This window comes from Globicephala melas, chromosome 3 (genome assembly GCF_963455315.2).
Source record: "Globicephala melas chromosome 3, mGloMel1.2, whole genome shotgun sequence".
NCBI lineage: Eukaryota > Metazoa > Chordata > Mammalia > Artiodactyla > Delphinidae > Globicephala > Globicephala melas.
In genome coordinates, this window is record NC_083316.1 from 45,932 (window position 1) to 70,193 (window position 24,262).

The 24,262-nt window shown below is 50.0% G+C and overlaps 1 protein-coding gene across 2 annotated transcripts; it reads left to right on the top strand.

Annotated features, from left to right (window-relative positions):
- Nucleotides 1-19: 19 nt before the first annotated feature.
- On the top strand, nt 20-23,163 carry SDHA (succinate dehydrogenase complex flavoprotein subunit A). 2 transcript variants are annotated; one of them, XM_030856472.2, is made up of 15 exons: nt 20-146; nt 6,168-6,254; nt 7,243-7,404; nt 9,297-9,440; nt 9,662-9,826; nt 10,437-10,585; nt 11,226-11,350; nt 12,886-13,054; nt 13,870-14,065; nt 14,707-14,878; nt 16,660-16,778; nt 18,085-18,196; nt 18,359-18,489; nt 20,303-20,416; nt 21,687-23,163. In XM_030856472.2, exons 1-15 carry the CDS (start codon nt 84-86, stop codon nt 21,771-21,773), a joined length of 1,995 nt encoding a protein of 664 aa, XP_030712332.1. In that variant the 5' UTR covers nt 20-83; the 3' UTR covers nt 21,774-23,163. The 2 variants fall into 2 exon arrangements, with proteins under 2 accessions (XP_030712332.1, XP_030712331.1); XM_030856471.2 differs by having other exon boundaries at nt 21-146; nt 6,165-6,254.
- Nucleotides 23,164-24,262: the final 1,099 nt, after the last annotated feature.

A 24,262-nucleotide genomic window follows, 5' to 3' on the forward strand; every position in this document is an offset into this window, starting at 1 on the left:
CCCACCACCGTCGGCCCCGAGCGCGGCGACGTGCGCAGGCGCGGTCTGCGCGGGGACTGGCGGGACCGTGGCGGAGGGCAGACATGTCTGGGATCGGGGTTGTGTCGCGGCTGCTTCGCGCCCGGCGCCTAGCGCTGACCTGGGCGGTGAGTTGGCGTTGCGGGTGGGGCAGGGCGGACGCTGGGTCCCGCGACCCCGACCCCGAGGTGGGGCGGGCTGGGGAGGGCCCGCCGGACTCTGTTCCAGCCGAGCGAGTTGCGGCGCGGTGAAGGTCACGACGCTGCGGGCCGCCCGGGACCCGTCCCCTCCCAGGGCCCGGTCAGGAGCCCGGGGCGACGGCCGAGGCAGCCCGCTCAGCCCCGGGCGCGCGCTCCAGGACACGGCCGCCCAAGGTCACACGGTGGGACGGGCCCGGGGCGGCCTGATCGCGGTGGAGCCGGGCGGGTGGGATCCGAGCGGAGCCCCGGCACTAGGCTCGACCTTGCTTCTGGGTGTTGTGCGGTGACCCCTGAGCACTGACCGCAAAGCCACTGGGGCGGACGCGGGGCGGGTGTCTTCCTGGGCTGCGGAGTCCCGCTAGCCCCACTCGGGTCGGTCCGGGATGTGCTTTCCCGAGGCCTGGCTGCTGGACCGTGGCCCCTGCACTCCTGACGGTGAGGCCTTCAGAGTCGATTTGGGGTTTTTTTTTTGGTACGCGGGCCTCTCACTGTTGTGGCCTCTCCCGTTGCGGAGCACAGGCTCCGGACGCGCAGGCTCAGCGGCCATGGCTCACGGGCCCAGCCGCTCCGCGGCATGTAGGATCTTCCCGGACCGGGGCACGAACCCGTGTCCCCTGGATCGGCAGGCGGACTCTCAACCACTGCGCCACCAGGGAAGCCCTGGGGGGTTTTATTGGAAGCACTGAATTTAGAGGGTTTAGTTATTTGGTTCTTTTACATGAACTCCTCGAGCCTACTAGTTAGTAATTTAATTACAAAGTAAAGGTCCCAGTGGGAACCAAGGCTTTCAACAATGTTGACTTGATTTATGCCTGTAATTATACCCACAGTTTTCTTCTTTTTAAAATACAGGAATTAAAAGTTAATGTTAAATGTGAGGTGGATTAGTCGGACAACCTACCAACACTAGAAAGCATTTTAAATGCTTTCATGTGTTGCTGGTTCTTACTGAGCAGAGGTTCCCCCAGCCCCCAAATCTTGAGCTCTAAGACACAGTTGTAGCAGGGGGTCCATAAGCAGGAAATGAAGTCCATGGTCAGTGCGGTAGTTTTAGTCAACAAAGTTTGAGCAAACTTCTGAGTGGGCCCTTGTCGTTAGGTGAGATGACAGATTTGGTATGTGGTGGTGACTGGGGAAGAGCTGACACGTCTGTCTTCAGACCAGACTGGAACCAGGAGTTCCTTATTCCATCCTGCAGACACCCTTCACCTACCCCTCGCCCTTTGCCATTTTATGAAAATATTGCTGTCCTTTACACAAGCTGGGCTGGAAGGAATTCAGCTGTGAGCTTTTAGCTGAAAGTAAGAGTAAAGTTCCGGCGCACCACAAGTTGGAGCCTAAACCTCTCCTTTCCTATTGGCTTGATTGGAAGTGATCTCGGTTGAACCCGCTCTTGGCTGCCAGCACTGCGCTCCACTGTCTCCTTGAATCTTCACCATGGTCCCATTTTCAGGTGGTTGTGAACATGATGGCAAGGTAGAGCTAGCAAAGTTGAACCACAGGTTAGGTCTACCGAAGATGGTCTTGGGTTTCTAAAGGTTTTTTATTCTGATGTAGATAGCTTTGGAAATTATTTCCGTCTATGGAAATTAATCTGTCCACAAGCTGTGTATTGGAGTTTCAGATTGGCAAGAACAAAAGCATCAAATTAGCAGAACAAAAAAAGAAAGGAATTCATGATCTCCAGCCGAGGAATGTTCATAAAGCCTTCTTGATGAGGATAATTTGAATAAAGTCTACAAAATTTTTCTTTATCTCATTTTGTTCAATTCTGTGGTGTTTCCAAGTCATATTTACAGCTGCTTTAAAGTTACAAAATTATCAAACCTATTTTGCCTTTGTTTCCTTTCCCGTTGTCCCAGTGCACTGACAGACTTTACAAACTGTTGCAAAGTATTGACAGTTAAATCGAAAGGGAAGGTAAAGCCAAGAACTTCAGTTGCTTACCTTCTCCCTTCAGTTGAGATTTCTCAATTTTCAACAAGATATTGTTCTAGAATAAGTCAGCTTCTTCTCTTTGAATGTATCATTCTGAGTATGTCTTAATGGTGTATCTAGATTTACATTATTTAGGCCACTGTAGTAACGTTTTGTTTCTTGGGATAATTATAATGCCATTGGTTTTCAGTTCTGCATTCCGTGTCATGTTCTTCCTGGTTCACTTGAAAAGTTGTGGCTCAGTTTGGGCATACAGCCTGGATATTCATCTTAGTTTGGAGTCCGGAGATTTTCCCCAGGGGTCCCTAGATGGTGGGGACAGTACAGGATTTGGAGCCAGCCGGGCAGACCCAGTCCAGAGCTGCTGCGTCCTGAAGAGACTCGGTTTCTCTGTGGGGTGAATGAGGATTCTGTGAGGTAACCTGGGAGAGCTGGCCTCCGTGCCAGGCCCACAGCTCACAGCCTGCCCTCGGTAATCATGTGAATGGTATTTGAAACATCCCTGTTTTAAAAACCTTTACATTTTTAGTGAAAATAATTACACATACTTGGAAAAGAAAATGTCAGTACAGAAGCCCTTATAAGTGAAAAGGTATAAGACCACCTCCTTCCCCAGACCTTTTCCCCAGTGGAAACAACTTTGAACTGTTTTTGGTATTGGCCCCTGGTGTTTACCTCCATTTCTCTAGCTGATAATGCAGGTGCATTTTTGTCCAGTTTAGACATTGACTTTTGCTGGTAAATGAGGATTTAGCTCACTTAAACCATCCTCCTACCCACATCCTCAGTTCTCCCAGTATAATTATGCAACCACTTCAGATCCTTTATTGTCTACTTTTGTAATTGTGTAGCTTGTGCTTACAAATTGGTTTCTTGTTCATGATTCGCAGGTGTATTCTGTTAGATGAGGACAGCCCCCAGCACCACTTTGCTGGATGGAGGGCATCAGTATCTCTACCCTTCTCACTTTTTCTCTCCTTTTCCTCCTAATTCAGTCACCTGTACTTTTATGCTATTAAGAGCTCTGTGTTCTTTTAATTCTACCTTAGGTAGATTTCTGCATTCTTTTTCGTTACCCTCTTGGGAAAGGTTTGATAATTTCTCTTCAAAAAACGTTAGATTAAGAAGTGACATAATACAAGTTTTATCTAAAGACAGAAATGGGATTAAAATTGGGCTCCAGATTCTAATATCACTCCCCAAATTGGATTTAGATACAAAAAATAATGTTACTGTTTTCCACAGAGAGATAATATGATATTTGTTAAAGATTTCTTTACGGTAGCTACTGCTTTTTAAGCTAACCGTGTGCTTGTGGGGTGTGTGTGTGTGTGTGTGAACATCCTAGAAAGAAGAAATAAACAGGGAATCTCACGGTTTCTGTTTTAATTTTAATTTGGCATCAAAATGTACTGTTCTTATTGGTGCTATTAGCTGTATTTATATTATTCTTTATGAAATTTTCAAGAACATTTGTATTAGAATTCTTTCAGGGACTTAGTTTTTGTTAAAATATGATTTTACCATTTAAAAATTATACAGCTGAAAAATATTTGTTTTTTTAGTTCATATCTGAAAGAGTGGTCTTGTCCATAAAAACAAACGTACTTAACATTGCAAATGGAGAATTCAAGAGTATGACTCTTATCAGTTCAGATCTACTTAAAAACCCAGGAAACTACTTTTGAATCGGCGCTATTAAAGTCAACTCAGTGTTTGTGTCAGCTGCCACTCAGTCTCAGTTAGGGGGAGCCAGCTGCCACTCAGTCTCAGAGTTAGGGGGAGCCAGCTGCCACTCAGTCTCAGAGTTAGGGGGAGCCAGCTGCCACTCAGTCTCAGAGTTAGGGGGAGCCAGCTACCACTCAGTCTCAGAGTTAGGGGGAGCCAGCTACCACTCAGTCTCAGAGTTAGGGGGAGCCAGCTGCCACTCAGTCTCAGAGTTAGGGGGAGCCAGCTGCCACTCAGTCTCAGAGTTAGGGGGAGCCAGCTGCCACTCAGTCTCAGAGTTAGGGGGAGCCAGCTGCCACTCAGTCTCAGAGTTAGGGGGAGCCAGCTGCCACTCAGTCTCAGTTAGGGGGAGCCAGCTGCCACTCAGTCTCAGAGTTAGGGGGAGCCAGCTGCCACTCAGTCTCAGAGTTAGGGGGAGCCAGCTACCACTCAGTCTCAGAGTTAGGGGGAGCCAGCTGCCACTCAGTCTCAGAGTTAGGGGGAGCCAGCTGCCACTCAGTCTCAGAGTTAGGGGGAGCCAGCTGCCACTCAGTCTCAGAGTTAGGGGGAGCCAGCTGCCACTCAGTCTCAGAGTTAGGGGGAGCCAGCTGCCACTCAGTCTCAGAGTTAGGGGGAGCCAGCTGCCACTCAGTCTCAGAGTTAGGGGGAGCCAGCTGCCACTCAGTCTCAGAGTTAGGGGGAGCCAGCTGCCACTCAGTCTCAGAGTTAGGGGGAGCCAGCTGCCACTCAGTCTCAGAGTTAGGGGGAGCCAGCTGCCACTCAGTCTCAGAGTTAGGGGGAGCCAGCTGCCACTCAGTCTCAGAGTTAGGGGGAGCCAGCTCGGGCGCTGCTCGCAAGTAGCCGGTCAGGTCGTCCAGCTCCGGCCTGAGTCCCTCACTTACAGGGAAGTCTGTCCAGCTTCAAACAGCTCAGTTGGAGTTCATTTTGTATTTGGTAATTCTCCTCCCTGTTATCCCCACTTGTTTGTCCCATAGCATAATTTCTTTCCCCACAGAATTGAAACATCTCTTCCAATTGCAGAATACTTGAAGGCATCCCTTTTGTCATCGTTGAATGTACTTATTTCCCAAAACTGTTCTTCAAGATATTTCTAAGACTGTTTTATCAGTGGTCTAGTAAAATGCAGTCAGCAGAATGGAAAAACTCATTCCCTAAGTTGCTGACCATTGCTAGCCTATGGAGAAGGTTGCCTCTCATGCTGGGCTGTGATTTCATTAATACCATTTTCTTGGGTAAATGGTTATAGGATGGGACATTTGAGCTGAGACTTGTAGAGGTTGCCCAGGGACAGGTGTCCTAGCAGAGGGAACGGCGCGCGGAGTATGCCAGGTAAAGGGGCGTGGCTGAGCCTAGCGCAGGTGTGGAGAGTGGTGAGGCAGGACCAGGAGCATCTCTGGGGCCGAATCTTCTCGTCTTCGGGGAAGGGACGTCACCACACCCAGTGACAGCCTGCTCTGGAGCACCCACTCCCAACGCGCTGCCTGGCGCCTCCTCCAGTGACCCGCAGAACCTCACAGGGGAGCTCCAGCATGCAGAGGGCTGGGATGGATCCCGGGAAGGTACTTCATTCTTGGCAAAACTGCCACTCAGGCAGCACAGATGCCTTCCCCATTCTCCACGAAGTACCATAAATTAAGACATTAATGTGAAAGTGTGCCTTTTGTCATTTCCCGAGTCAGTGTCCTGTCTGGAAACAAACTTCACCTAGAAGGGCCTTCGCTGGAGTGCCAACTCCTCGCCTCCTGGGCCTGCCCTGGGTCCTTAGCCCTTGCCTTAACCTTCAGGGTTAAGTGGAGGCTTCCGGGTAAGGCTTCTGGGTGAAAGGGAGCACCAGCGGGCTTCCCTGGTGGTGCAGTGGTTGAGAATCCGCCTGCCAATGCAGGGGACACGGGTTCGAGCCCTGGTCGGGGAAGAGCCCACGTGCTGTGGAACAGCTAAGCCTGTGCACCACAACTGCTGAGCCTGCACCCTAGAGCCCGCGAGCCACAACTGCTGAAGCCCACATGTCACAACTGCTGAAGCCTGCACTCTTAGAGCCCGTGCTCCGCAACAAGGGAAGCCACCACAGTGAGAAGCCCACGCACCGCAACGAAGAGTAGCCCCCGCTCGCCGCAACTAGAGAAAGCCCGCATGCAGCAACGCCGCCAAAAATAAATAAATTAATTTTTTTTTTTAAAAGGGAGCACCTGGGTACATAAGAAGGTTGTCAACTTAGAAGGGAAGTTTTAATTACAAGTCCCCTGTTCCGTGAAGACACTTAGTGTTCCATCTGTGTTTCAGCAGCGTCCAGCAGCATCGCACACAGGAGCCCGCAGTTTTCACTTCACCGTTGATAGCAGTAAGAGGTCGTCCGCTAAAGTTTCAGACGCAGTAAGTTCATGACTTTGTTATAAGTGATTTTTTTGACTTAACGGAGTAGGGTTCTATACCAGGTTTTAATGTATTTGAGTAACACAGGTTTTACTTAAAAATTTTTCATTCATGCTCATTATTTTTAGTGTAATAATACTTAATTATAGTACAAATACAAGCATAGATATTAACATTTTTTTGTTTGTAGCTCTTACATATCTGTAAGCCAGATTAAACTTTAAGTAAAAAAATAATGAAATACAAATGTCAGATGAACGGTATTTACTGGAATGGATGGTGACAGACACCCTCCTCAGCTGAGGACTGTGTAGCAACTTGGGCTCTTTTGTGTTTACGAGGCCCTTCTGCGGTCTGTTGAGGAAACTGAAATTTGCTTCTAAGTTTCTATCTCATAAGCTCACAATAGCTACTGAATGCTTGTTGGCGCTTTCTCAGTCGTAAATACAACGTGGGCCTGCAGTAGACCTGTGTCCTTGGTTCCTGGATGGTCACTCAGGTGAATGGACTGTCCTTATCTAAATGAAACAACATTGCAGTGTTTTCATGAGAAGCTTCAAATCATGATCTGTACTACACTGTAAGCGTAGATTTGTACATGCATGTGGGTATAAATGTAAAAAGAGAAGATTAGTAAAAAGGATAATTGCAAAGAAAAACCGTAGTTAGAACTGGTATTTTGATTTGTGATGTTGCTTTCCTCTGCATCTCTGGTCCCCTACTTAGTTTTCGGCCTTTCAACAAGTGGTGGGTGCCCTAGCTCCATGGGATTGGTGCTCTGCTATTGATGAGAGCTGTTTGCCGTCCCCTTTCAGTTCGAGGGTGAGCCCACCACGTCTGCTGTGACTACTGCATTGTACCTGGTGTGCAGTCTCAGCACAGGATGGAGGCCCTCTGGGCGTGGCAATGACTCTCTTTCACCGTAACCACAGCCTCAGTGTCTGGCCTAGTTGAACCAGTGATTGACAGGGGGCATTTTCTTTTCCAGATTTCTACTCAGTACCCAGTAGTGGATCATGAATTCGATGCGGTGGTGGTCGGCGCCGGAGGGGCGGGCCTGCGAGCTGCATTTGGCCTTTCTGAAGCAGGGTTTAACACGGCCTGCGTCACAAAGCTCTTTCCCACCAGGTCACACACCGTCGCAGCCCAGGTATGAGAAAGGGCTCTCTCCGTCCTTTTGGTGCTCGCGAGGCACTGCACAGCCCGGCGCTCCACCACAGCAGCCTCCCGCCGCGGGCCGCCCTCCACTGGGCTCCCTCTGTTCTTGGCGCTCCCTCGCCAGGAGGTCTCTGCCCACCCTGCCCCCGCCCCACTGCCCAGAGCCTTGTTGTCACTCCTATTTCTGCTCCAGTCATGCCCGCCTCCATCATGGTGTGAGCTCCTTCACTGCCCTTACCCCATGTGAACAAGTTTGTCGTGGGCTCGCTCTGTACCTGCCGGAGGAACCTCAGGGCAGACCTCGAGTGGTGGTGACGAGCTCTGATGATGGTGTGAAGCTGCAGCACAGAAAACAGTGGCCTTTAATGCTCTGAATTTAGGGAAGAAGAAAAAGTAAGGTGGGAAATTATGTGACTTTATTATTTTGTTTATTCACTGTAGGCACACTATAGGGAGTGCCCAGCTGGTATGCAGGTAGTATTCTAGAATCACATTTGACCATCTCTTCTGGTATTTGAACGCATTTCCCCATGGAGACAACAGAGGGTGTGCTGACTTTGTACGAAGCAACAAGAGCTCCCATCACCGTTACATCTGGAATAGCTATAGTCAGGGTCCAGCCACATTCTTTACGCACTAAACTGCCTAGATACTTTGTTCGAAAGCTGTGCTTTTTAAACTGAAGAATAAGTAATAAATACCCTTGGATAATTCATTGTCTAAAAGCAAGAATAGATCTAAGCAGGTAATTTTGAACGGTATTGCAAAAAATGCAGTTTTCAGGTAGTGCAATAGTAATGCAATAAAAAGAATGAGAAAAGGGTAGCTTAACTTGAATGCTGGTTCTCGAGAAAAGAAGGTTTAATTGGGGGAAGGATAACAGCATTTTTGCATGCACTGGGCCACATGTTTTTGTATTATTTATTTATTGAGATATTATTTTTTACTTACTAGATTAGCAAAACTCCAAGTTTGACAAAACTCTGTTGGCAAGGCTATGGGGAAACACATTTTTTTACATTGCTGGTGAGGATATAAATTTATATAACCCCTTTGGAAGGCAGTTTCGTTTCTGCATTATTTTAAACCAGCTTTCTACATTCTGCTGCCCTGGTACTTAACATTTTTTATCAGGATTGTGTTTGGGTTTACGATTGGAGGGGATGGAGGAGGGAGGGAGGAAGGAACGTGGTGACTCGCGGTGCGTGTCTGTCCAGCGTTCCTTGCTCTGTGCTAGTGACTCGTTTAGTGGTAGCCAAGCATAACATGGGAAACTGACGCACAGCAGCCACAGCTGAAGAAATTCCAATGAGAGTGCTGACTCAAAAGTTATGACTGAGCAACAACTGGGAGAAAGGGAGGTTAGCGTGCCTTGGGAGAAAGATTATCTGAAGAGATGTGCAGTTTTAATTTGGGGGGGTGGGCAGGTGTACTGCGATTTCTGTGACTGAGGGGCAGGCTCGGGGCGGGGTGGGGGCTGGGGCTCTGAGCCCTCGGCAGGAAGCGCTTCTGCCTTTAGCGCCTGCACTCCAGTACCATTGGGAACGTTTGTCATGAAGCTATTAGATTTGAATCCCTTTTACATGCCGGGCTTGGTAAGGAAGAAGCCTCATCTGAGGAACCTCTGCCGACCCTCCAGATGACGCCCCAAGGGGTTGGGCTCCGTGTCCCTCTCATGGGTGAGGCGCCTGAGGCTGGGGGATGCCGTAACTGGGCCCTGCCTCTAGGTTGCAGGGGGAGGAGATGCGCTTCGGAGTCTGCCGGACGGTGAGATCCCTCACTGGCCCTCTCGCGCGAGTAGCTGGCTTTTTCCGAATCTGGCTCCGGGCAGGAGGCAGTGGGGAGGTGAGTCTGCTGTAGCTCACGGGGCTGCTGGTGTTTCAGGGGGGGATCAACGCCGCCCTGGGGAACATGGAGGAGGACAACTGGAGGTGGCACTTCTACGACACCGTGAAGGGCTCCGACTGGCTGGGGGACCAGGATGCCATCCACTACATGACGGAGCAGGCCCCGGCCTCCGTGGTGGAGGTAACGTCCTTGCCGGCTGTCCGATGCAGGAGGGGTTGTGGTGGGAGTGCTCAGCCGGCAGGTTGCAGCGAGCTGCTCTAACGGGAACGCTCCTGTCTTCTGCTGCTGGGCTCTCCGTAGAATGTGTTCGTTCGGGGCTTGCAGATTTGTGTTGTGTTCTAGCGTGAGTTAGCCGTGAGCGTCTGGATCCCGTTAGCGCTCGGTGTTTTTCTGTTTCTCAGCTGGAGAATTACGGCATGCCGTTCAGCAGAACTGAAGATGGGAAGATCTACCAGCGTGCCTTTGGTGGACAGAGCCTCAAGTTCGGGAAAGGCGGGCAGGCCCATCGGTGCTGCTGCGTGGCCGACCGCACTGGCCACTCGCTGCTGCACACTTTGTATGGAAGGGTGAGGTGCCCTGGGTGCACAGGGTGGTGGGACGCGGCCAGGCCAGGCGTGTGGTGACATGGGAAGCAGGCCACCCCGGGGACAGGTCAGCGTGTCAGCCTGTCCGCCCAGGGATCGCTTTTTGAGCAGCAGAGTAACTTGATAGTTGTTAATTTGCAAGTATCTGTTCTAAAAACTTAAATTGATAGTCATTACAAACGTGCTGAGCGTTTTGCTTTACTTGGACTAAGTGGCCAGACGGCAGCAGACGCCGTGCAGTACACCCTGGGCTAAGTCGGGACCCCACGGTCCACGGGCGCAGCTCTCGCAGCAGCTCTGAGGGGAGGCTAGCGTTGCCTCTGTGGCGCCTCTCGGGGTGTGTAGAGCTGAGAGATGTGTCCCACGTGCGGCACCCTCTTCCGAGGTGCATTGTTTGTACAGCTGAGTTGTCACACGATGCATCAGCACTGCCATCCATGGGTTGAAGTCTGTGGCTCCTTTTCCAAGCCAGTGTTCCGCTAGGGTCCGCCTGATCGCTGTGCCCACTCCGATCAAGGTCTCTAATCGGTTAGCTTTAACGGTGCAATTGCAAATGTGGCCCCTTGCCTGGTTGTTTTTCTTTCTTTTTCAGTCTCTGCGGTATGACACCAGCTATTTTGTGGAGTACTTTGCCTTGGATCTCCTGATGGAGAACGGGGAGTGTCGAGGCGTTATTGCTCTGTGCATAGAAGACGGGTCCATCCACCGCATCAGAGCAAAGAACACTGTTGTAGCTACTGGGTGAGAGTCTGGTTTAGTCGTGTTCAACTTCTCTGCAGGCGAGCTGAATTTATTTATTCTGATGAGAGTAGGGGGGTCCCGGAGTAATGGCTGAGGCGCAGGCTGTGACTTCACCCGGCAAGGGGTGGCTTTGTGGGCCTGAGGGACGACACCTGCCTCACGGCGGCAGGAAAGTGTCAGCAGTTCATAGCTGGGAGGACCCTTGAGGAGACAGGCCTGGAGAGTCTGATGCTGTCTGGAGTAGCGTCTCCTTTGCTTTGAGGGATGCTGTGTTTACGCTGATTTCTGGGGTAGAAGAGTGTTGTTTGTTCACATGAGGAAAATAAGTAAATTCCATCTTATATACTGTCAGTCTGTTATTTTAACCGTTTTAAGAAGTGCATCCATAAATGTTTTTAGGTTTTATTATCTTATACATTTTTATCAGGGAAATCAGTTACTTAGCACAGAAGCGCCCTGAGGTACAAGCGAGAGCGCCTTCTCTGCCCCCCAGGCTACCGTCCCAGTTGCCCAGGGCAGCGTGTGCACATGCACCCACAGAGGTGCTGCCTGGGTGCTTGGTCCACCCCAGTCCATTAGAAAGGAGGTCCTGATGGGACGCTTGTGCAGTCACCTCTCTGCCGGCCTGTCTGTTTTCCAGAGGCTACGGGCGCACCTACTTCAGCTGCACATCCGCCCACACCAGCACCGGGGACGGCACTGCCATGATCACCAGGGCAGGCCTTCCCTGCCAGGACCTGGAGTTTGTTCAGTTCCACCCCACAGGTAGGATGGCATCAGGCTCTTTGTGCCTTTCAGGTGCTCGGTACCTGTGGGAAGGCTCCTCTGCAGTTACGTGCACTTGCTTTCTCATATCTCACATCCTAACTCGTGACTTCCCCGAGGAGATTCTTCCCTGCGTCCCCCAAGGCAGTGGAGGCCAGCGTCTTACTTCCGCGCCTTGTCTCGGCGCACTTAGCCAGACGCGAGGCCGTGACTGTTTGGTGTCCCTCTCCTCGACTAGGGTGCCAGCTCCCCCTGGGAGGTGGGGGCAGGTCTGTCTCATTTACCGCTGTCTTTGCAGCGCCCAGCACATGGTAGGGCCTCAGTCAGTAGAGCCAGAGGGAATGCATTTGAGTGGAGAAGTGGCACAGACAGATGGCAGGCTGCCACAGTGACAGAGCACGGCAGGCGGGGCCCTGAGATGTCCACAAGTGAGGGTGATGAGTGCACGAACGTGGGAGGGGGCCTGGGAGGGGAGTTGGTGAATCCCATCCTGAACTTTGTTTCTGGGCTGTTCACTGATCTGTCAGCTGAGGAGCTGCCACTGTATGAAAGAACAGGGCCTGTTTTTTCTCTTTGCTCCGTCCGTGTGTTCCTTCTGACCCTGGCAGGGGTGAGTAGTAAAAAGAAGTAGGCGGTGGTCTTATTGCTGTTTTTAACCAGTACAATGTCTGAGACTTCGGAATTCCCTCTGTAGTTAGAGCTCCATTTCTTTTGCTTCCTTTTCAACGTATGAGAAATAAACCACCAGAAGACATGGCCACTGAAACTAGGAAAACTGGAAGATGAGATGCAGGAATTTGCACCTTGTTTTAAAGGCAAGGTAACCCTTTGGTGCACTAATAAAAGTGATAACCTTCAAACTACGCTGGGCGTGCAACACCCAGTGCCGGGCGTCCTTGTGCTCCTTACGCAGAGGGACGGTTGAGATCGGGGCGCAGCTCCCCACTCCCCGTTGCCACATTTGGATTGGGGCTCTGCGTCTCCCAGCGTCGCATTGGTGGGCTTGTCTCGGCAGAGGGGGACCATCCCACAGGTTGTGGTGAGACTTAGGGTTGTACACAGCGGGTGCAACTCCAGTATCGGGTGTAGTGATCATTGCCGTATTGTTGTTCGGTTACTTGATACGCCACGTTTCCAAGCTGATTTCTGGACCTACAGGAGCCAACACGATTTCATGGTGCAGAAGGACATTCAGCAATTAAAACCTGATAAGGTTGTAGTAACAATTAAAACCGAGATACTTAACATAAACTTTGTCACGTTGAGAGTTTAAAGCACAGTTGTAATCGGAGTATTGAGCAGAGCCGCGTCGTCCACACAGCCGACCTTTCTTCTCTGCAGCTTGGTCATTGCGTTTTTTCATACCGTGGCATTGCGCTGTGCCCTAACTTTTCCTCTCTTACGCTCGTGAGTGTGGTGCTCTTTGCACACCCTTTCTGTCTCCTCCCAAAGTATCTTGGGAAAAACATCTGCATTTGAGATGTAGGCCCAGCGGTCCTTAGGTTATACTTGTTTAATCAGTTCGTTGTTTGCAGGCATATACGGTGCTGGCTGTCTCATCACGGAAGGGTGCCGTGGAGAGGGAGGCATCCTTATCAACAGTCAAGGCGAGAGGTTCATGGAGCGCTATGCTCCTGTCGCAAAGGACCTGGCATCCAGGGACGTCGTATCCCGCTCCATGACCCTGGAGATCCGTGAAGGAAGGTCTGTGTGCGTGTACCCAGAGGGGTCTGAGCGTGTCTGCACACCCCACCCCTCTGGTGGCTGTGATTTGTGTCTGCATTTCAGCACGGGCTGGGGGGCTTCTGTGTGAGTGTCGGCACCCCGCCCACCCCGGAGGCCTATGTGCAGTTACCTCTGACTGTTGTCTGTCAGTTTAGGATCTCTACATTTGAGAAGTTTAGCCAGTTAGCTGTAAGTCCATCTCAGATGGTTTGTGTGTGTGAGTGAGTGTGTGTCAGAAGCGGACAGTATGGGGGAGAAGACACACCGCTGTCCTGAGTGCAGTGCGCGAGCTTCAGCTGGTATGCTGCTTGAACTCCCGGGTGCTTGGGGCCCTCAAGGTGGGTGGGTTGTTTGTTCCTCAGTGAAGCAGCGTGAGGCCTCAGTGCCGGACTTCGTGCCGCTGTGGTGACGCTGGTTAAGTATCTGCGGGTGAGGCGTCACGTTCGCACACAAGAAAGGAGACGTCAGGTGGTTCTTTGGAGCATCTGGTGTGAAAGACCCCTGTAATGCATCCACCAGGGAGAGTGTGGCAAATCGGCACCTCCCGACCCTCAGGTGGGAGCCCGGTGAGGGCAGGGCTTCCGTCGTGTTCGTGGCTGCATCCCAGCACCTGGTGTCTACCCTGGCACATGGTGGGTGCTGAGAAGAGACGCCATGAAAAGGTGGCCTTAATGAAGGGAGCATTTTCTCCAGCATCAAAGCATGTGGAACCTCGTGTGCTGCCAGGATTTTGTGACCTCACGGTTTCTGGATTGCTGTTCTCGACCTTACGGCGTGATGTCCTCTTTCACCAGAGGCTGTGGCCCTGAGAAGGATCACGTGTACCTGCAGCTGCACCACCTCCCCCCGGAACAGCTGGCTATGCGCCTGCCTGGCATCTCGGAGACAGCCATGATCTTCGCGGGTGTGGACGTCACCAAGGAGCCGATCCCTGTGCTTCCCACCGTGCATTATAACATGGGCGGCATCCCCACCAACTACAAGGGGCAGGTAAGGGTGCCGAGCCCATGCCACAGCAGGCCCCTTGCGCGGGGCCTCCCTCAGAAGCCCTGGGCAGTCTGGTGGGCAGGGCAGGGGCCTCGGCTTGGCTGCGGTGTCTGCGTTCACACCTCAGGTAACCGCTGATAACTGATTCATCCCTTCTTGGTACGCAGTCACAGACATGAGGTCATTTGCAGTTTTTCCTGCATGCTTGTGTGTTACAAAGTGTTCTTTACAGTTAACACCTTTGGATGGTTTGCGGCTCACAAAGAGCTTTTTAGTCACCTGGTTTCAGTCCTCAGGACTGTTGTAAGCTGGGTGGGACTGTTGTAAGAGGCTGACTTACGACTCCAGTCCCCCGCCTCCCCGTTGAAGGCCCTCCGCCCGCCATGCTCCGCTGCTGTGAGCCCACCGTCGGAGCGGGCGCGCAGGGGCACGTCGGGAGGTGGGTGAGGCGCTGCCGGGTGTGTGGAGTGGCCCTGGGGTCCTTTGACTTCGGCACGGGGGCCAGGGCAGGAGGCTGCACGGTGTCTGTGGGGGTCCCTGTCGGTGGTGCAGGCCCAGTTTTTACCGTTTCTCCTTCCGACCCCCCACTGTAGGGGAGGGGGGCTGAGCAGACCGCACCCCGTAATCTCAGTCTTCTTCGCCAGGTTCTGAAGCACGTGGGCGGCCAGGACCAGGTCGTGCCCGGCCTGTACGCGTGTGGGGAGGCTGCCTGCGCGTCGGTGCACGGCGCCAACAGGCTGGGGGCGAACTCGCTCCTGGACCTGGTCGTCTTCGGCCGGGCGTGCGCGCTGAGCATCGCGGAGTCCTGCAAGCCTGGTGCGTGCTCCTTCCGGCGGTCTGGCTGTTTCAGGGCGCTTTGCATCGCGGTCACCAGCGGGCGTCCGGTTTCCCTCCCTGGAAGCGAGGAAACAGAAAGTCAGAGATTTTTATGCTGAGAGACCTGAGGCTAGACTCAGGGTAGGTGGGGCAGTTAGAAGAGTAACTTCAGTCAGGTTTTTTTGCAGTCATCATGTTCTCAGAAAAATCACTGTTGGGAAAGCATTATTTAATAGGGGTTTATCACATACTACTTGTCTGGTATGACTTATCTCCAAGGAAATGTTTTAAATGGTAGGTATAAATGAATATATAATTTTTTGGTACTTAGAGAAAATTAATAAAATACTAAAAACAAACTATAACTAAATCTGTTAAGGGAGAAAGGGAGGAGTTAATGCAAACAAAATAGAAGATGGGTCACAGCTCTCTCCCCTCAGTGAGAGAATGGATTTCCATCAGTGATTTTCTTTTGTGGCGACTTCAAGTCATTTGCCGAGGAAAAGCTGCATGTGCTGGTCTCACAACAGTTCTAGTGCTCCTCTTGCTGTCGCCAGAGCCCGGGAGCAATGTCTCAGCGCAAAACAGAAAATCTGAGGTTCCCTTTCTTTGACAGCGAGAAAAAGGAAGTGTTTTGAGAATACTTTTCTCTCTGAAGGATCAATGCACGCGTTTAAAACCTTGGGAACTCAGCATTAAAAAGGAACAGACTGCCCACACGTGCACAGCACGGGTGGGCCTTAGGCTGTGTGATCCAGACGCAAGAGACCACATACGTGCAATTTTTTGTGTGTGGCATCTGGAGAAGGGAAGCTGGGGCAGGAGACGGTGGGTGGTCACCAGGGTCTGGGTCCATTTGTGGTGGGGCTGACGCAGCTCTGCTTGTCAAAAGCAGCAAACTGCACTAAAAGTGGTATCACACCTTCGTTATGCTTTAGTGTCTAAAGACAAAAGGAGAGGAAGAGTGTTTGCCCCACGACTTTCCCCAAAGTGGGACTATATTAAACGTTAAAATGCTTAAATTCTATAGTCTGATCGTGATAATTACAGGAGTCTACGTGTGTCTTCAAATTTGTAGAACAGTGCACCTAAGGATAAAACTCCATTTTACGGAATGATCATTTTTTAAAGCATTAAAAACAAAAGCTAGCAAAATTGCCTGCCTAGAAGAGCTTGGGCAGGTCTCGCCTCGGAGAGAGAGTGGCTGCAGGGCTTTGTCTTCTGTATTTCACACCTGCGTGCGTTACCTTCTACAGAAAATACATTTAAAAACATGTCATCCCAGGGCAGCTTAAAAACCCTCAAAGCGTTTATCTTTTTAGAAAGGCAAGAACAGAAGATCTTGAGGTTTATGTAAGGGGGTGCAGGGCCAGGGTCAGCAGGAGGCTGTTAAATACCTCCAGCCAGGTGCCGCCCGCCCCCCCCCGCCCCCCCCCCCCCCACAACCAGGTCTGAGAACCAGAACGGGGCTGGGCAGAATGAGAATAGCTATGGAGGATGAAGTTTTTTTCCTTCACAGAGGAAATAAATCTAATTTTTGACCTTAAGAGAGGGTTTCTGTTTTGTTCATTCAAAGATTACTTATTGGGCACCAACTTTTTGCCAGAAATTTTGTCTTTTTGTTTACTCTTTGGCCCCAGGTCAATAGATGCTTCCTCAGGGATAGAGTGGTCCAGGTGGAATATTAACTCAGGTTATGCATGCATTTTCCAAACTCCCTGCAAAGGTATAATACACATTTGGTGGGTTTTTTTGTTGTTTTTTTTTTGTCTTTTTTAAAGGAGATAAAGTTCCCTTGATTAAACCAAATGCTGGGGAAGAATCTGTCATGAATCTTGACAAATTGAGATTTGCCAACGGAAGCATAAGAACATCGGAACTACGGCTGAACATGCAGAAGGTAGGAGCCTGGACACGCTCTGGATGAGCGGGCCAGCTGTGTCGGTAGCCCTGCACTGGGGTTGCTGAGTCACGGAGGCGAGCTCAGGCCCGAGTAAGATAAAAGGGTGTGCTTTCCACACTGAAGGCTGGAGAGGGCCGCCCAGGGCAGACACAGCAACTCTGCAGTATCAGGACTCGGCCTTCTGTCAAACGTGCTAGGCGTTTGCTGCAGCTTCCCTGCTCAGACCGTCTCTGGCCCTGGTCTTCTGTCCCAGCCTGAAGGAGGAGGGACAGTGGAAGGTCCGAGAAGCTCGGTTCCCAGCTGGGAGCTTCCCAAGCCCAGCACGTCTCGTTGCTGAGGAATAATCCCATCATCACACCTACTTACGGCAACTCTGGGAAATGTCTTTAAACTGGGCCTGTTGATGCCCCTGAATGAGGTCAGGAGGGGAGTGTGGGTGGCGTGCGGAAGCCGTGCTCACCTGCGTCAGCACGTCCGCTGGAACGGTCTGTATTTCTGATGTGATAGTGGAGCGTGGGAAATGAGGCCGGTCTAAGTTAATTTTATTCAATTTCAGTTTAAATGTAGGTAGGTACACATGGTTAGTGGCTACTGCGTGAGGTAACACAGGTTTAGGTCAATTAAAAATACCAGTTGACTTCTCTAGATAAATAAATAAGTAAATAAAACAGCTAGGAATCAATCAAATTCTTTAATACCGGGATTCTTGGTCCATGAATGAGACCTTTATCCACTTGAAATTATTTGCAAGAATTTCTGTGTGGGCGCATTTTCTGGAAAGAAGCCCCTTGCTTTAGTTGCATCCTGAAAGGGTTCCATTGGGTTATCCACACAGACACCACCAAAAGGGAAAAGGTGAATATGGCCATTCTCCTAAGACTGTGGTTCTGTGGTTCTATCTTCAAACGAGACTGGGCTTCGGGGAGGCCTCATGGGATGGTAAGGCAGGGGGCAGGAGTGAAGGAACAGAAGCATGGAGAAAGGGCATCTAAAGGTACAAGTCTCCAGATGAAAATAAGCCCGGGGGATCTAACGCACAGCATAGTGACTATAGTTAATGTTACTGTACTATACATTTGGAAGTTGCTTGAAGAGTAGGTCTTTTAAGTTCTCACAAACAAACAAACAAACTTCGTTTTAAAATTCAGAGTAATAAAGTCACAGTCTGAATTTCCTAGTTTTTCTATTTACATAAATATTTTACAAAAAATGAAATGCATAAGAAAAAGAACCTAAAGGTTTAACAGTTCTTGGTGTGGCTTTTCCACATGGATTAAAAGCTTACAAATATTTTGTATTACAGTCGATGCAAAGTCATGCCGCAGTGTTCCGTGTGGGAAGCGTGTTACAGGAAGGCTGTGAGAAGATCAGCAAGCTCTATGGAGATCTAAAGCATCTGAAGACGTTTGACAGGGGTGAGTGGTTCCTCGGGCCCCTGCGTACGGTTGTTGCTGGATGTCTGCAGGGCGGGCTGCTTCTGGGCGCAGCCCGACCCGTTTAGCGCTGACGTAACTCGTCCTTGCCGAGTGGACACTGGCTGCATCCTGTTGTCTTTGACGGCTGCCTTGTGTGCCCAGGAATGGTCTGGAACACTGACCTGGTGGAGACCCTGGAGCTGCAGAACCTGATGCTTTGTGCCCTGCAGACCATTTATGGAGCAGAGGCCCGGAAGGAATCTCGCGGCGCTCATGCCAGGGAGGATTTCAAGGTGCACCTTCATGTCCAACCCCCCCCGCCCCCCGCCCACCACTGCCACCACCGCGTGCACCGCTGTCCTCCCCGCTGCGTTGCTCAGCCCTGACCCTGCACTCTCTGCATTCACTTCTCTGCACTTTCTCTGCACTTCCCGCAAGTCAGTTGAGAAGAATGCTTTTTCTCTTCTGATAACCTTCGTACCTTTGTTCTCACCGAGTTCAGTACTAGTTTGACCTTGTCCTGGCTTTGGATCAGTATCCGGTGCTGCATCTCTCAGCCTCTTTAGGGCGAAGGTTAGCGTGCAGCGGGTTCTGTTGCCTGGAAGTGCTCACCTGCTGACTTGAAGTGACGAGTAACTCATTGTTTCAGACCCACCTCTGGTTTGGGAAAGGATTATAGAGCCTCATCTTGGATCACCGTTGTTTTAATGAACTGGTTTTTATGCAGAGCTCACTTGTCAGATTCTTCAGAGAAGAGTACTCGGCATGTGGTAGTTAAGATTTTCACGGAAGCGGTTGTTTGGGGGCGGTCAAGTTAAGGATGGAGCGCATTAGCAGGAGCTGAGCTGCTTTCCCGTGGTGGACACAGAGGCTTTGGTCCGGGACAGTGTTTGGGTTGCTCAGCTAGAGGCTGGGCAAGAAGAACTGGATTTCGATCCACCACGAGACACTGATTGGGGCTGGATTCCAGTTGCCGAGTACTTGGTTAGAGGAGGAGGTTGGTGAGCACACTCGTCCTGTGCACCAAGCATGGAGAAAGGGCGTCTAAAGGTACAGGTCTGGGAGAAGCCTCTCCCAGAGCCCGTGGTTGGTTCCTGCGGCTGAGACGTCACTGCACATGTGCAGGCAGAGCCCGCTCACCCTGGGCGGCTCGTCCCTCCCCTCCCGGAGGCACTGGTGCGGGTGCGGGAGTGAGGGAGTGTGCTCCCCGCCCCATTGCCCCCGGCAAGAGCCTGGCCTCCCTCAGCAGAAGCTGCTAAGTAGTTGGATGTTTTGGGTTTTATTTGAAGAGGCTTTTGTGTGTCTTATCTGTTACCACGTGCAAGATATTCCTTAGCAGCATTCAGCCTCTCTTTAAAAATTTCTGAAAAATTTAATATAATTGCTAAAACTAGAACATTTAAATAAAAAAGGCTGAAAGAAAAAGTCGAACTCTGCTAGAGTACAGAGCAAAAAGACAGGAAAAGGATTTGATATATTTTTAAGTGCATAAAAGATCAATTTAATTCCAACACCCGTCTGCTAGCTGTAGAGAGAAAATGCAGAAGTGGAGCTCTGGGTCCCACTGTGCTGCAGCCTGCTGCCCAGCTGTGCTGCACGGGGCCTGACCTTGTCAGACTGCTGGGGTGCAGATGGGATGAATAAAGGGGAGGGGGCCCTAGGCTGGGCCAGCGCAGAGTGCAGGGCTTATCTCTACGTCCAGAGGACTGACAGGTCATCAGTGAGGGCCCATGGGTGCGTCTAGAGGACTGGCCACTGGCCGAGGGATCCCGAGTCTCGTGGCCTTCCTCTGCGTGTGGTGGTCGGTGGCGCGTGTTCTTGCCATGTGCTCTTCCGGGTCAGATCTGCACGCGTGGTTTCGGTGGGGATTGTAGAGACATGCTTGGCCTGGGAAGGTCCTGGCTCTGCACGAGGTCCGCTTTGCCGATGGAGACCTCCTTGTTGAGTGGGATCTGGGGAATTAATGTCAGACTAGTCTCGTGTATCTTTTTAAGGAGTTTGCCGTGTTTTGCCGTGTTTTCTGGTTTTGCCGTGTTTTCTGGTTTTGCCGTGTAGAATGTTTGTTGACGGCACTGTCTGAAATAAACGTACTTTCTGTGGCCTCAGGAGCGGGTTGACGAGTACGATTACTCCAAGCCCATCCAGGGGCAGCACAAGAGGCCGTTTGAGGGGCACTGGAGGAAGCACACGCTCTCCTACGTGGACATCAGTACTGGGAAGGTACGCGGGGAACGGGTTCTGCTCACGTACGCCATGGCGCGTGGGCCGTCCCTCATGTTATGCCGGTCAGTGTTTGGTGAACCGGGAGAAGCAGCATGGGTTTAAACGGACTGTGGACAGATTTGAGACGCCACTGAAAAGACACAGTCAGGCTTCTGCCTGGAAACAGAACCCCGCGTGGGCGGGTGGTCCATAAGGGCCGCCCCCACTGTGCTGGTGCTGGGCAGGGGTGGGCCAGCGCCAGAGGCCTGCTGTAGGGGGGCAGATGGAGGTTCTGAGCCCACAGAGAGCTGTGGGCAGGGATGGGGGTGGGGCGGGAAGGCACCTCTCCCCTCCCTTCCCTTTGACTGGACCACCTGGACGCAGCCTCAGCCTCAGGGAAGCCCAGGGGATGCTGTTCAGCTCTTAACTTCCCTGGGCAGGGAACAAGTTGGGAGGGGCAGGGGGCCAGCAGGGTCCTGGAAACCACCAGCTGAGAGAGCAGTGGGGCTCCCGTCGGACTTACCCCCGCAAAGCATAACTCACCCATTTGGCCTTTCTGCTCGGCATTAAGACTCAGAAATAATTAAGATGTAAAGTGTAAGCTTTTCAGAGCTCCCTAAGGGATAGTCTTAATTGTCTATCTGGGTTTACAGAAGTTATGCTGTGTCCTTATACTTCTAGAGTGCGTAGTGCGATTGTCTAATACAGGCAGACAGCAATTTTCATAGTTCCTCATGTAGGCTCTTTCCTGACAGTGTATTCAGACGATCCTCTTAATACAAGCCTACTTTTGTAGTGTTTGGGTTTTTTTATGATCGTAAAAGAAATACATGCTCATTTTAGAAAGTACAAGAAGAACGAAGAAAATCAACCTTTATAAGCTCACCAGTCAGAGAGATCTTTTATTATCATTTTGAAATATTTCTTTCAAGTTTCGTATGTATATAAAATTGTTCACTTAGAAGTAGGAAAAACTGCAAATACAAACATAATTTACGGATAAAGGATAATAGTACATACAGGGTTTCACCCACTTTTTGAGCATTTTCAGTTTAAGTTTTAGTTTCAAGCATTGAGAATTTGGTACAGTGTTATTTTAATTGCTGTATTCCATACATGGATTTACATAGTCAGTCCTGAGTTTGTTATTGAAAAATGTTCCTGTGAATACCTTTGTTTTTAAGTTCCCGTTTGTCTGCAAATCTGCTTTTATGGTTAATTTTCCAAAAGTATACAAGAGGGTTGTTTGTACGTTTTTGTGCGCTAACTCATCACCGACTCTTCTTAGGTCTCCCTGGAATACAGACCCGTAATCGACAGAACTTTGAACGAGGCTGACTGCGCCACTGTCCCCCCAGCCATCCGCTCCTACTGAGGAGACCGGAGTTTACCAGCTCTTGTAATTATGTATAATAGCTCATGCACGTGTTCACATTGTAACTGCCTTCTTAAACTGTCCTCGAGTGACTGAGGATGCTGCTTGACAGAGATTCCTACCAGAGGCCGGCAGCTCGCCAGTAGTCAACAGCCAGGAAGTGTTCAGCTTGCCTTTGTCCCTGCTTCGTTCTTGAGAGATAATAAAACTGGGCGCAATTCTTAGATGAAACATAAGTTACAAACTTGCGTTGATTTCCAAGTTCCTTTAAAATCTTACTGTTTGACCTGAGGCATATTTGTTGACCTGAAACATAAAACGTGACTGTCTTTTTATTGTGTTGCATCAGAATCCAGAAATTTTGCTGCAGTGTATGTTTAAGTGAAAATGCATTTCGGTGCCTGAGAGCAAATGAAAACAGACGGTTCCTCCTAGTTCTTAGGAAGCAAATGGTTTCACATGTGAACGTGTGTCCTGAAGTATTTAAATGACCGAATACTAAATGAAACTGATGTGGGTGCAAATGGGTTTCTTCCTTTTCCACCTCCATGCAGATGCTGCTTGGGGCCACCTTCCAAGTTCTTGTCTCAGGGTCGGCTTCTGTAGAATCCAGTCCGAGGCAATTGAGTTCATTCATTTCAGATTCTATTTTTGTAGTTTAGGGATTGCCTTTAAAAATTTCAAGTTTGTAAATATGTAAAGCATTGGCATGATTTCAAAGCCTGTTGTGTTCAGAGCTCACCTCCTTAACTGTCCCTCATGCTCTCCTCTCTCTCCTCCGCAGGACCCACTGTTGTTTTTCTTTCTAGTCAGTGTCCTAAGAAAACAGAAAGCAAGTATGTATTTCTGTTGTGTTAGACAGCCGCCCTGCCCCTTGCCTGCATATCCTGGAGGTCCTTCCTTGTCACTCATCCTGCGGCCGCGCCCTCCTCCACTGCACGGGCGTACCTTGTCCCCGGCAGGACATTTGTGTTGATGCCACAGTGAGTAACTGTGAAGTCATTTTCTTAGCCAGTTGCTTAGAAGTGGATTTCTAGAAGTAGGGTTGCTGGGTCAGAGGGCAAATGCGCTTGTCGTTTTGTTAGATGCTGGTAAGTTCTCTTCAAAAGGGCTGTGACATTCTGCATTCCCACCACAGTGTCTCAGGCCCTGTTTCCCACAGCTTCGCAGAGAAAGTATGATGGTAAGCTTTTGGATGTTTACCAATTCAAACAACAGGTGGCCATATCTGATTGAAATGGATGGAATATATTAAAAACTGAATTCATAATGATAGTTTTAGAAAGCCAAAAGTAACCGAACAAGAAATATAGTTGGTCACTCCTGAAAGTAACTAGGGCACTAACCCTGACACTGAAAATGGACAATTAAAGGAAAATGATGAAATGATTATCCTGCCTTTTTCTACAAATTGCAATTCACGATAACCTAGTTGATCAGGGAACTTTACAGAGGAATTCCGCAGATGAATGCGTGAGGAATGATAGAATTTCAAGATCACCATTTTGCAATCCTAATATAGTGGTTCTCAGACTTCAATGCATCAACATCACCTCGGTAAAGAATTCCCAGCCCTGCCCCAGAACTTGTGACTCAGTAGGTTCTGGGATTGGGCCTGAGAATTTGCATTCCTAACATGTCCAGGGACCACACGTTGAAAACCACCTGCATGGAATGTGATGTGGCCTAACAAATATGAAGGAGGTAGTTTTCAGGAGAAAAGAACTGGCGGAAAGACTGCTGACAGCCTCAGACCGCTTCATTCCAGCCAGTGGGTATAATGGGCATTTAGTAAACTAGGTGGGAGTGTTAACCTGGGCGTTTGAGCAGGTTGAAGTGTTAGGACAGGGAATTCAAAGCTAGCACAGGCAGCCCTGAAGCAAGGGAGGGTAACAGGAGGGCTGATCGTTGCAAAGGAAGAATGGATGGGGGTGGTTTCCTTATGTCTGTCTGCGACTTCTGAGCCAAAAACAAACCTTCAAACTATTTTCATGAACATTCTGAGACTAAGAAAACCACTGGGGAGTGGGTAGTCTGGAAATGTAAGTTCCTATGGAATTCCGCTCGGTGTGGAACCACCGGGCCACATCAAAAAAATCTTAAAAAAATAAAATAACACAAAATAGAATACTGCCCAGAGAGATGTAATTTCTAATATGTATCAAAAGAAGCAGAAAGGTAAGATATACAGTAAAATATTCAGACCTGCACTGTCCATAGCAACGGCCATAGCAACATGGCTGTTTACACTTAAGTTCATTAAAATTCCACTCCCCAGTCACCTTGATCCACTTCAGGTGCTCAGTAGCCACACTTGGATGGCTGATAAAGAGCAGTTCCTTCATTGGAAGTGCTGTGGGCCAACGCTAGTGTAGATGTTTGGTAGTTTCTCATTATACTAAACATCCTACGTTCAGTAAATTGACAGCTACTCAGTAAGAAGCCAGAGGGAAAAACAAAACCGGAAGGTCATTCGCTTTCATCTGAAT